At 42.9% G+C, this 14,037-nt stretch overlaps 1 protein-coding gene across 4 annotated transcripts in view; it reads right to left on the reverse strand.

The window, feature by feature from the left end:
* EPHA4 (EPH receptor A4) overlaps nt 1-14,037 on the reverse strand; it is a 105,148-nt gene that overhangs the window by 62,378 nt on the left and 28,733 nt on the right. For all 4 annotated transcript variants that reach the window (XM_040073804.1, XM_040073805.2, XM_040073806.2 and 1 more), the window contains one exon: nt 1,168-1,323. In XM_040073804.1, coding sequence (XP_039929738.1) covers nt 1,168-1,323 — 156 coding nt within the window. The remainder of the gene's footprint in view (nt 1-1,167; nt 1,324-14,037) is intronic.

Consider the following 14,037-nt stretch of genomic DNA (forward strand, 5'->3'; position numbering starts at 1 on the left):
GTTATGCCCTGGCCTCCTCAACCACCACCCAGCAAAACTCACTGCTGAAAAGAAGGAAATCACTGGAGAACAGCTGGAATTAAGGGGGTGTGGGGAAGAGATGAGTGCTAACTTAGTTATGGACATATTCTGTTTCTGCCTTGTAAGGGAGAAATTAAGGTTTAAATAAATGTGAGTCATCTCTCACAAAATTAATTCCCAATATATTAAAATGTTACAAAAGAAGTATCTCAGCCTTCCCTCACTCACACACACACTCTACATAAATATACAGCTGAACTCCAGAAATCTGGAAACACTTCCAATAGCTTTCAGGGAAAGCCACACATGGATATCCCCCCGGTAAAATACAGCCCTTTCACTTATTGTTCCAAACTGCTCTGCTCCTAAGAAAGTGAAAACCAAAGAAATAGATGATCACAATTTAACACCAGGACATGCCTGGAATCCCAGGTCTTCGAGTGCATGAGCCATTAACCAACACACAGGACAAGGAGTCTATCCAGCAAGCCTGTGACTGCGCTCACTGCATCTCTCCTTCTCCCTGAGGAAGACATTTTGGTGGATCTAAAGCAAATTCCATTTGCTGTACATGATATATTTACCTACATAGGATAAAATAAACCATGCATTGGGTGGCTGTTTCATTAAAGTTTAAGATTTATTATTATCATCCCTCACAGATGACTACTTAGGTTCCCAAGGGTCACCAGCTATATTTCAAGCATATTAGAAACATAATGAGATTATAAATATTACCTGTTTACCTGAGGTCACACAATTACAAGGAAAACTTTCACAATTTCTACAAATATCCATATTTAAAGAGATGAAAGATGATGTGATCTACTGGCCAGGCGCTCAGACTGGAACTGAAGCCTGTATTTTACTTCTCTCTGTGTTACCAAGGTGTGCAAGTCCCGCTCTTGTGTCTCCTGATTTTTTTATACTGCGAGCTCACAAGGGTCAGCACAACCATGCTACCATTAGGAATTGAGGGCTGAGAGCTAACACTGTCACTCAGAAGTGTGAGCCAAAACGCAAACTGCATCTGCAAAGGGCCATAAGAGCTGCTGAGCGCCGCTGTCAGAAGCAGAACGCTTTTTAGAGACACAGAGAAGAAATGGGTGGTAAGAGGGGCAAGAGAGCGTTCAAAGACCAACTTACGAGTGCAGGGCATGGAGGCAGCGTCATTTTCTGCTCGGAAAAAGCCACGATCGCAGGTGCAGGACGTGGAGCCTTCCCAGATGGAGTAGCTGTGAGGCGGGCACTTGGCACAGGCAAAATCTGTCGAGAGAGCCTTGTAGTATCCGATTTTGCAAGCTAGATGGAGGAACAGGAAGGGAGAGTGTTACTGGCCTGGGCTGTGATCATAAATTGCTAGCCTGCTCATTCAAAATCAAGGCAGGAGACATTTCAAAGAGATCTAATGATGTCCTCTTAGCCCCAGGTGAAGAATTAACAATCATCACACTCTTAATGAGTAGTCCTATGTCAGGGGATACTGATTTCTAATTCCAACAAGAGCCATTTTAAAACCTGGCTTAGAGATGGCAAAAAAAAATCATATTCTTCTGTTGACACTGCCAGAAAATCAGCTGCCACTTTGTGCTTACTGTGGAGTTGCATGTGGCTTAACCCTTGTCCACCTGCACCCCACACACACAGAGCATGACAAAAGGGGTGCAATTGGTTTATTCTATGACCACTTAAGGAATGGCAGCTGACAGTCAGACACTGCCAATTTTTAAGAGGGAGTGGGACAGGAACCCAACATGCCCGGAAATGGCACATCTCCCTCCTGGCAAGGCAGAATTCATTTGGCTCTTTCCCCCCAGGGGAGGAGATCAGCAATGCTCTCCCCTGCTCAGAGCTGAGGCACAGCAGTAACTGCACTGCTGCCACCCAGGCCCACGTGCAACTGGCAAGCTTTTGGTGACATCAGCCTCATAAAAGCAGGACTTACACAAAAGGGTACTTTTACATCACTTGGAAAAAACTCATTAGCATCATTAATAACACATTTTCATGGTGGCTAACAGGTATGTCATCCTAGAAATTTCTCTCTTGGCTAGAGAAAAAAGCCCAACATCACCACTGGCTTTTAGCACTGCGGAGAAGAGAGAAAATTCCCAGGCATGCAAACCAGTAAAAAAGAAAAGTTGTTCGCAGTATTTACCATGTGACTCACTCCCACGTCTTGTCATTTATCACCTACACTACCTTTAGGGCTCCCCTGCTACACACAGGCTCCTGTTGGGAGGGCATAAGCTCCCGCACAGCCAGGGCTCGCTCTTGCTGTTTCAACCTTCCCTTAGTTCCCCTCACCCTTTCCCTGCTTCCCCCTCCAGTGGGAGATGGAGAGGAATATTAGTAACACACTTATAAAAGAGCAAGTTACTTCATTCTTATTAGCCAAAGCCATTTATGCAATGTCCTTAACAAGTCCTGACTTTACGACATGCCGCGCGCCATCTGTGAGAGCGCTGGGACATCGGCCCGTAGTCACCTGCTGGGGCTGTCCCAGGACCAGGGGACCTTGTGGAAACACACGGCTCCAGTGACTGAGATTTGGCTTCCAGAGTTCTCATGCATCGTGGTATTAGATAAAGTTCGACTTGCAAGGTGTGTTTTGGCCACGCTTCACACAGCCTTGGGGTTTCAATTAAAATCAGCAGCCACAGCTCTGGCAGGGAGGATCGCAGGGGTCAAACCCAGCCTGCCCACGTCAGGAACAATTCTGGTCCCTGAACACAAATTCAAACCCAGCACGTCTGGCCCATCAGCCAGGCACTGGCAGCATGCAAAGGCAACACCTGGAAAACATCTTATATCTGCCTGGGATGGGAATTTCCCAGCAAAACAAACAAACAAATGAAATAACCCTTCTTTATATATATATGTATGATTTGTATATCTGGTGAGCAAGTTGCTATATCACTACATGTCCTGGGTTTAGCAACGGCAGCAGCCAAGTGGCAGATGCTGGTCTGGACATTACTCCTGGTTTTCACTGCCACAGCTCAGATGAGAAATACACCTAAGTCTGTATATGACCAGGACAGACACCCATGGGAAGGAGCTTGCTGCCATATATAAAGACAAGGCATTGAAAAACAGAAAAGGAAACCAGGCTGACTGCTTTTATCCACAAAATTCTTTCTTTTCTAAATATATTTAGTTTTTAAAACCATGAATAATAGAAAGAATGAACTAAACTCTAATATTACTTTTAATATAAACATCACAATCCACAGAAATCATTAAACAGTGAGCCATCTTTAGCATATGTGGGCTATTAAAATTCTTATCTATTCAACAATCTAGCTCAAGGCTGAAAATCCTATTTGAGATATAACATGCTTCTAGAAAGACAAGAAAATGTCACAGGTAAAGATTTTTGTGACCATCCCTCCCTGTCTTTTCATACTCCGTGATTTAAAAGAATAGATTTATTCAGTGGGTACTGCAAGGTCAACACTGTAACTCAAGGATTTTTTTCCCCCTCGTTTCATGCACCGTATTTTGTTTTCTACTATATTAAGCCAAGATCATTAATATTTCAAGAACTAAAGAAAGCTCTCCAAACAACAGTGGCTGCTCCTAAAGCACACACAGCCATTTTGCTTCAAAAATCAACTGCTCCTGAAGACAGTTTTCTTCATTTTAGTGTGCTCGGAGATTCACCAGATTTCGTAAGAGACATAAAAAGGCATTAGGGAATGTGCTGCATTAAACCAGGAGTTCTTTACCCCCAAGAGCTCCATGGTACCGCCACTTAAAAACTCAAATCTAATCCTGTAAAAGCTGCTCTTAGCATGGAGTGCTGCTGACACACCTACTACAACTACGGATGGACTCTTCTTGGAAGGGTAATGATTTAGTAGGCAAACAAGAAGCCTGTACAGAACTCATTCCCTGGAAGTCTTTATTGCTTGCTCATGACAAATCTTCACGCAGCTGCTTTTCTAGGACGGATTTGCTGGGTGAGACCCAGCATGAATGGGGTTCTTACACAGTTTTCGAAAGATGCCTTTGTAAAAAGATTAGTTCACATGTGCAATGCAAACTTCGAGTTCAATTTCTTAGCTTTGCCTTAATTAGTTCTTTCTGTTAGGTTTCTTTTTTTTTTTTTTTTTTTTTAAGGAGAAAAATCTTTTCTCACATTCAGGTCACCCACAAGCGTAACACGGTTACAACCCACTGCACCACATTCAAGGGAAATTCTCACACACAAATATTTTCAGTTCACAGCTTTTCCTCAGAACAAATCACATTAATTTAAATGGACATCAGCTTGAAATAATCATGCCGATGTCTTTGAGTTTTAATATTAAAATCTACTGGAATTCTATTTCTCTTAAAGCAAGGCAAGAGATGGCAAACATTGCTGGTCATTATTACACGCCTTTTTCCTTCTTTTTCCCAAATATATCAGAGTGATACATGTCAAAACTGTAAAAATTGTTCTGAAGAATTATGGAACTTCAGTCAAATCTAGATGTAAATTTTCTCAAGCTGTTTTTCCAGCTCCGTTTTCACATTAAAACCTGATTTTCAGACTTAAAGTCTCCTCAAAAAAAAAAAAAAAAAAAAAGAAAGAATACATGTGTGGGCTGCAAAGTCTGCTTGCTTGGTGCCTCCAAATGCTGAATTTTCTCCTAGAAAATTTCAGACAGCAATTTCAGAATTTAAAACGTCATCTCATAGTGGATGGGGCTCTAATCACATTCTTTTTAAACACAGCTACAACAAAATACATGTATTAAATTTGTTTTAACTATTTTTAAATAAGCTATGTTGTTGGGTTTTTTTTGGGGGGGGTGTGGGGGAAATATTTAAGAAAATTATTCTTTGAAATTTAGAGTTTAAAAAAATCCCCCAGTACTTGGTCTTAAATTGTTCCTTTATCCCTGTGGAAATGGAAATAATTCCTTCCAGCTGAGTTTGGAAAAGCCTTGACATACCTAATAGTCCTTTAAAAAAAAAAAAAAACAAAAATTAAAATTCTGTAATGTTCACAAAGAGTTGGATAAAGAAATCATCCCAACCTCTTTGCAGACAAGTTCCTAAACCATTAAAAATGCAGTGCACATCTTTAAAACATCTGAGGGAGCTGCAGGCAGGGGCCCTGGCAGTGCCTGGAGGCTGAGCAGGACTGAGGCAGGGATGGGGACACCCCTGAGCCTGGCTGGGATGTGAGCAGTGAGGGATGGGGAAAGCCCAGGAGGGCCAGCCCCGAGCTGCAAACTGCTGGGCAGGAGCTCTGGCAGCAGCCCTGGGCACCAGGGACCATGGCCAGGAGAAATCCCGCCTGAATCCTCAGCCTCTGCTGAAGAGGAGGACTTGTAACCAAGAAAATACTGATTTCTGTTAGGACCTAATCAAGTGAATAGGGAGAGAAACAAGCACTGAAACGTGGTTTTGCTCAAGTAAATCTAGTTAAGTCAGTAAACTGATATGAGAAGCAAATGTGACAGAGATGTTCTGAAGTGCTTATTCACAAAAGCCCAGTGGGATGCAGTACTGCATGTGAGATCCCTGTGCCAAAGGCTGAGCTCTCCACACAGGCACCACAAGGAAAGGGCCCCCAAGCAGGACAGGACCACAACCAAACCGTGCTGCTGCTGCACCCTCCTGCCCAAAAGGAACCCTCTGTACCCCCAAGAACATTTATTAACAAAGGCAAGTGAGCAATGCCGCTAAAACCCGTGGACTCAGCTCCGTTGTCAGAAGATATGCATCCCAGTTTCCATTTTTTGAAGCAGAATAATATGTTAGCTACACATTCAAGGAAACTTCAAAATTCCTCGAGAAGCAATTTTGAACCAAAACCCCCTCTGCACACAAAAGAAGAGGAAAAATTACTTTTAAGTCAATGATTGTAGCCAACTTTAAAGAAAGACTCCAAAATCATACTCCTGGTGAAGGACAAGGTAAATAATTTAATAACAGATATTCAATTACATGTTTATAAATTTCAGTGAGAAAATAAATCTGTGTTTAAAGACTTGAGAAAATACTTTGATAGCACATTTGATGTGTTTCATCACTGGTTACTTTTTCTACAGCTCTTCTCTCTGGAAGTATTTTGAGCTCATGTATTAACTGCACCCTTAGGAACAAAAAGTTACTTTTACTTTTCCCCTTGAATGTTGTTCTTAGTCTTTAAGAGGATGGATTTTCTCTCTCTCATCGTAACAAAACTACATCTGCCACATAAGAAGGCAGCATCTTCTCAGCTTCCTTTTAGTGTTATTACCATTTCTGAACAGATTTTTGTGTGTTAATTATAGAACTCAATTGTTTGGATAGTCTCTTTTGATGAGCTTTCTGCCCTGCACCATGAACCCCTCCGTTATTGTACAGCTGTTTTACTTCCAAATGCTCATCGGGGTTTTCTAATTGTCAAGCTGTCCCAGCAACTAGGTCTTTTGACCTAAAAGTCAAAGAAAGGGAGTCACCCTTGTCTCCCAGACATGAATACCCCAGCAGTCCCAGTGGCCCCCCCATACCTACGAGACAATGCCTTTCCAGATCATTGCCACTACAAGCATAATTGGGTTTTGGGTGGAATGAGGAGATTTAAAATAGGATGAATTAATGAGTTTCTTGTAAAATTAAGTCGTTCTCCTGGTCCAATCTAATTACTCACTGTAATGCCCCTGAGGGTGATAAATAAAGATCCTTAGAAGCCAAGCAGGAGGGAAAAAAAAAGCTTCCTCTTGAGCATTTCTTAAAAGTCAAGTTGTAGAATGTGATGTGATAGACCAAATGCTCTTTCCAAATAACGTCAGATTCCTTTGATGTTCACACTGTAAGATCTCTGCCTCCTGTTAATAATGACTGCACTATTGCTACGCATAAAAAGGAGCTCCCAATCTTTAACTCGTATCTCTGATGAGAAAACCAGTATTTCTACACACAAAGCATGTATTTTTGATGCATGAGTGGCACAAGGAAACAAACAAAATCCCACTGGGGAAGAGTCTAGACTGTTTAACTGCAGAGCACTTTTACCACATGATTGGGTAAAAACTCAGGAAGTTCAAAACAGAAATAAAGGGACCTTGGAACATAAATGTAGCATGATTTGAAATCCAGACTCTGAGTATCCAAGCCACTGGACCTGTACATGCAGATACCCTGGCAGGTTAAGCACTCAGACCTCCTTTGCAAAGTTACAGCATAAACCAAGTGGAGGAGCTTTGCACACACCCAATCTGAACAACCATTAAAAAAATAAATTAAAAATCTTGGGTTATTTTTTCCCTAGTATAGCTTCCTTGGCTACAGGTCTGCTGCTAGTGCTGTGGTTTGCTGATTTAAGGCTGGGGACTGATCCCATGATACCAGTCAGCAGGACTCAAACATCTCTGTCAAATCTAAGAGTACCTTACCTGATGTGCATCCATGGAGACATGATGATCATCTTGTTGATAAGTGGCCAGACTTTTATTTGGCTCATGGCAGACTAGAAAGTCGACTGCCTACTTTGGTTGAAGAAGTTAAAAGAAGCGAGGGCCTAGAGCAATTTTTGGTGTGGAAACAAATCACCATCACCATCCAAGATGTCTTACTGAATCCTCAGGAGGGAAAGGGATGAGGGACTCACTGCTCACTGCGAAGTACCCATTGCCACAGCCTGTCAAAGACAGCAGGGAATGGCAGTACACAGGCATCAGCTAAATCCTTCTGCACCATCAGGCACATCCCATCATTTAGTTCCTCTGTACTCAGTCCTCTCCTGTAACACTTCACTTTCACAGACTCTGGTGGACCTGGAGGGCTAGCAGCCAACACTGCCAGTGAAAGCCAAGATAAGAAGGCATTCAGCACCTCTGCCATGTCCTTGTCACTAGGCCTCCTCCCCCACGGAGCACTGGGACCATGTTTTCTTCAGCTTTCCTTATTGTGTCTGCAGGAGCAGGTGTTCTTGGTGTCCTTCATATCCCACATCAGCCCAACTCTACCCAAGCTTTGACTTTCCTAACACCTCCTCTGCATCCTCAGGCAGTGGCTAGACTGCAGAATGCTCCTGGGTGCTTTTCTTGTGTGTCTGAGCTGTGCCAAGGGCTCCCTGACTATCCACATCAGCATTCTGCAACACCTGGGCATGTGCTTGCAGCAGCTTGTCCTCTAAAACCCACCAGAGTCCATTTGGACGTCTTCACTGCCCTCCTGATAAAATCCTTGAACGAGCCAAAATCTTCTGACCTGAATTCCAGAGCTTTATTATTTTTTTTTTTAAATATACATGAAATCCAGGGAAATAAACCACAGAAAATGAAGTCTCCAGCTCAGCAAAGGGCACAAGCACAACAGAACAGGACATCTGACACGGCAATCTGTTCGAGAGAGAGCTGCAGGCACTAACACAACTCCCAGGCGTACGATTCTAGAACCAGAATGGCCTATTAATCCCAGCCAAGGAGGCACTGTTCACTGGGCTATCATTTTCTTTGCACAGCCTTCAGAGCAAATTGCCAGATATTTCTGCCATGCAGTTGGACACTGCACACTGTGGGCACAGACCCACGGCACCGCTGGCACGGCCACACTGCCAAATCCTCTCTGCAGGGACAGAGTCTGTGGGTTTGGAATGCCACTCCTAAGCAGCATCAGTTCTCCTGTGTTTTACTCAGAGAAATGCTTTGCTTGTCTTCTACAGAAATATTACAAATCAACTCGCACCTCACGCAAAAGAAATATAATTATGCTGAAAATGCGATCATTTCAAACGCCAAAATCTGCTTCATCAGTCCCTCTTTTTCTAAAAAAACTAGATAGTCAAAATCATAAACCAAAAAATTAAATACATATACAATTCATGTATAAGTTTAATAGGTAGATACATAGAAAAGTCAAAAATGAAAAATCAGCTTTGATTCTTAAAAATTAATAATTCTGAACTTTGCTACATAGCTGATAGATCACAACTGCTAAAAGAGAACTCTTCTTAAAAATATACAAATTTGAAAATCTCACATTTCTAGGTATTAAAAATAACAATAATAATAGCTTATCTATACAACCCTCTTCTCTGCTACAGCTGTGGTAGATGGGGGGAAGAGTTGGGAATAAGCTTTACATTTCCCACATCATGCTCACTCCTGGTCTTTGACAGCGCCCTGATCTCACATGAGCTTTGTCAACCCTGCCAGCACACAAAGCTTTCAGCCCTGCACCAGAGGGGTGGGGGAACAGCTGGAAAATCTCACCAAGGAAAATAAGGCCCTGGACAGAACACTTGCTGCACTGGGTTTTTGTCTGAAATTAAAATAAAAACAGAAAGCTAAAAATTCAAGGATTAGGTGAAAAAAATTGTGGCTGAAAACCACCACCAAACAAACAAACAAACAAACACCCACCAAAAACCACCTTTCTCAGTGAGAAGTCAGCAATTTCCACGAGGAGTGAAAATCCCAACCTGCTCTGCTCTCTGCAGGAAGATATCTGCTAGGACTGGCAGTGGCAAGCGAAGCAGCCGAGGGCCACCAGCAGGAAGCACTGGGGACGCTGTGCCTGCACACGGCACAGGGACACGTCCCTTCCTTGCAGGCAGCACGGCTAAAAACACACACAGCTTCACGTTTTAGTGCTTTAACGAAGAGGAATGTGCTGCTGAACTGGGGACTTGGCAGGTCACTGTCTAAATACTGCTAAGAAGTATTTAAAGTACAAACAGATGCCCTGGTATGATAAAGCTCCCTCTGCTCGGGAGCAGCCGTGTCCTTTTTGGGAGCAGAGAGCACCAACACTGCCAGCACACTGACCCAGGTGCTAAGGGCAGCTTTGAAACACTGCTGCCTGAGCCAAGTGTTCGGATGTTCTGCTCTTCAGAGTGCTCAGGCTGTCACTCTGCTCTGCCACAGACTTCATCCAGCTTTGAAAGTTTAATCACCTTTATACAAGCTGTGAGATTTACGGGATGAGTCAACTAATCAGTTTCAAATAATTACTCAATTAGAAAAACAAGTTGATGGATATCCTTGAATAGAAGCAGCACAAGGAGAATCACGAAACTGACAGATTTTTCAAGCAAACATAATAAGGTGGGGCTTTTTTAAGAAAAAAAAAAAAAAAGGAGAAAATCGCAATTTTTGTTCTTTAGCAAGAACAAAATTTTACAGGGAAAAAAAAATCCCTACTGAAGTTTTATGATATACTCCAGTGAAAGCTGATTAATTGCCCTGAATCTCCACATTAACAAGCCCTAATCCTCTTGTCAGGAGACCTGCTTACAAGCTTCTCTCCCAGTGGTGTAAAAGCACTGATGAGAACAGAGATCTGTATCTCAAAAGTACTGTCCGGCCAGCCTGGGATTATCTCTCATCTCCTAAATCTTAACAGCTCTGTAGAAAGGCAATTAAACCCCCGAAGTTAGAAAAGCCGATGATAGAGCACAGTATCAGCTTGAGCACTTTAAGAAAGGTCCAACACAGAGCTCTACCATTACTGTTTAAAAAGTCTATTAGCTCCTAACACAAGCATCAGCTCAGGGCCCTGGACTTTGCAAAGATTGTACTCGTAATGTTTTATAGAGCATCTAACACCCTATTCCCAGTTATTTTAAAAGTGCTTGTATTTTATACAGGCTAATGAGACATTGCAAGTTGGCTGAAATAATTATTACATGAATACCCCTTAACAAAATGTCTATTGTTAACAACCTGAGGATTGATCCTGCACTTAAATCCCTTAAAGCTGTCTCTTTTGTGCAAGTGGAATTTCACTCTGCAGCAGAACCCGGCATAGCTGTAATGTTTTCTGCTACTGTTCGAACTTGTATCCTGAGTGTGATGGAGTCACGTCATGCCAGCAAACTAAAAACTACAGTGTTTTTCTGGGCTTTTTATAATTCTTGCTTTAACTGTGAGCAGCCTGGAACACAATTGAACTTCCTATCTCCAGAGCTATAGCAAGATGTCTTAATATGGTTTAATCATCACATCCTCTCTAGATGGCTGTACATTATATATAAACAACGAAAAAAAAAAAAAAAAAGCTATTTTGGTCTCCCCAGAGAATTGCTTAACACAAACGTTTTGGAAGATGCCTAAATATAGACAGTTCTGGTGAGATCCGGGTCTTTGCAAGATAACAACTCTGCACTATTTTAGACTGTTTAACAAAGATGCTGGGAACACAATGACTTCAAAAAACCACTGATTTGGCTCTCCCCAGCACTAAAGAAAATAGACGAGGTGCTTACAGAATCATTTAGTTAGGGAAAAAAACCAAGTCCAACTACTAACTCTACACTGCCAAGTCCACCACCAAACCATGTCCCTAGGTGCCACATCGACACATCTTTTAAATACCTTTGCTGCTGAGAGACTCCCATCAACACCACTGTAAAAAACTATCAAACCTCTACTAAGTAGAACATCAATCAAAATAGTGGCATGCAAATCATGATCCATTAAGTACTTCACACTTGATTACCCACGACACTTTAGAGAGGGTCATACATTGATGAGTTGCTTTTCTCTTCTTTGCCCTTTGCTATTTGGAGCACATGAGCACTTTTAGCTCATTACCAATGCAAAATTTAGCACAAAGAGTAAGTTAAGAGGAAAACAGCAGCTCAGTTGTTTGTCCTTTTCTCCCTAAATCTGCTCAAGCTGCATGTTTCTCTATTCTAGACAGATCCTACCTTTTCAGAGGAGATGGACTTGAGGCACATGCAGGTGCACTCATTAAAACATGGCACTAGGTACCAAAGAGGTTCTGAAAGAGGAAGACTCAAACCACCCAGGATTCCCCTAGATGCCTTCCCCCCCCCCAACTTTCTCCTAGATATGAAAATCAAGCTGAAGTTTCACAGAATGGGTAAGGTTGAAAGATTCTCTACTCCAACCTCCCTGCTCAAGTAATGTGTAGAGCACATTACTCAGGATTGTGTCCAGACCACTTCTGAGTATCTCCAGGAAAGGAGATTTGCCCCTCACTGCGCTAACCTACAAACCCTCAAATATGCCAGGAGCCATCTGGAAGCTATTTGTCCACACCTGATCTCCCTTACAGGCTGAAGCTTCACAACGAGGTGCAATCTCACACCTACATGGCAGACTTAGGTGTAATTCCTGGCTCTGCCACAGAGGCTGAGAACAGCTTGCCTGACCTGCCTCCGGCATTCATGGACACAACGCTGTGTATCGCTGTCTTAGAGAGGAAAAATCATTCATTTTCCTCCCAGCTGGTCTGGCCTCACCTTCTGCTCACTAACTTCCAGCTCATCTCTCTACAGACCACGTGAGATTCCCGTGTTATGGATAACCCTCCCACAGAAGTGAATGGCATGAAAGAAGCAGGGAGCAGAGGAAGATGAAGCAGGACTGTTCCTTTGCTCCCCCTAACCTGAAGAGTGTAACTACACAGACACCTAGAGTGTGTGCTTCAATAGCCCTGCCTCAGTTTATCCACTTAGCAAGGCAATAAGATTCACAATAGATACACCTAAAAGCTGTTGTGAGGCTTAATTAAGCAATAGAGCACTTGGAGATCTCTAGATAACAAGATGCCCATAAAACAAGAGGAGGTGATTATTTCTGATGAAACAAATCATGGCAACAACCTTGCTCAGCAGGGAATACTCAGGGCTGTGTCAATTCTCCCTTTACAGCCGTGGTGGAGGAAGCTCGTAGAGATTGTTTACCCCCTCTTTTGCATCTCAGGCTTTGGCAGGATATTCAAGAGGATGCAGCAAAATGCCTGCATGGGCTGCAGTCAAAGAGATGTGAAATACAGCCGGTATTTAAAAATCAAAGATCTGGGGATCTTCTCCTGTCAACAAGCCTTTCAATAGAGAAGAATAATTTAGCAAGAATAGCTGAAATCTCCCACCTTAGGGTGATCTGGTTGGCTGTGAGGAGAAACGCGTTTTGGCAGTTCCCGCATTCTTTTGTCAAACTTCTGTTGTCTGGGAAAGAGCAGAGTGCCAGAAGCCCTTGCAGGTGAATACCTTGGCTGTTTCATGCTCATTTGATTCAGAGCAATAGCGTGTTTATCTAGATGTTTGGAAAGTTATTAATGAGATCAGCAAATCTTTTCCATGTATAAATTGTAAATCACCTTCAGCAATGCCATGGAAGTTATCAAGTCAAGTGAGAACATGCCTCTTTATCTGTGATAGTCTTTTATCACCAATAAATAAAAGCAAGACAGGGAATTACCTCAGGAGAAAATAGCTCTGAAGCTGAGTCTGTTAGGTCACCAACAGAAACACCAGCACAGCAGAACCCCAGTCAAGTTCTGTATCATGACATTCTGAAGGACATGCCAGGAGTGGCACTGCACCGACCCAGGAGGAGGAAAGCAGCTCTCCCCGCTGACCCCATTCAGGTGCACTCAGAATGCTTTCCACCACTCTGGTTCATCAGCACTTGCTCTGCAGAGAGCAGATGTCTCCCCCAAGCCTGCACTCAGTGCCTCTTTTCATCCTCGCACACCCTGCAGAGGGAGGGAAAGGCATTTGATGAACAGAGGCTGGTTTGGAGGACCTGCTGTCACAGCCCCAGCAAGAAAGAGGCTCAGAAAAGGAACAGCAAAGAGAGACCAGTTTTATGAGTGGCTGCTGGGGGTTCTCGGTAAGAAGAATTACAATTTGAGCTGGACTCAGCTCCTCTACTATCCTGAATTCATAAGATGGCTGGTATCTTTAAATTAGAACTCTGCCCATCCATCTTCCAGGTCCAGGCAACCTGGAAATTTACAACACAGCTGCTGCTCCAGGAGGACAGGATTTGGCCCAGTCGTGCAATGGGCATATCACCTGGTAAAACTTTAATAGCAGGGGGTTTTATGGAGGCAGACATTTAATGAATGCTTCAAGAACTCTTCAAGGGTCCTGCAGAAAGTCTCCCTTTTTATGAGAAGGTAAATTAAATAAAGTCCTGGTGAAAAGAAGCCGATGTCAGGCAGGACCAAAAACAGCTGAGATAGGTCTCTTCTCTCCCAGCTTAGTCTCTGCCAGACAGCTCCAGGGAGGCTCTCAGCAGATGCACCAGTGAGCAGTAGAAATAACTTACAGGA

The sequence above is a fragment of the Hirundo rustica genome, chromosome 10 (assembly GCF_015227805.2).
Source record: "Hirundo rustica isolate bHirRus1 chromosome 10, bHirRus1.pri.v3, whole genome shotgun sequence".
NCBI classification, from domain to species: domain Eukaryota; kingdom Metazoa; phylum Chordata; class Aves; order Passeriformes; family Hirundinidae; genus Hirundo; species Hirundo rustica.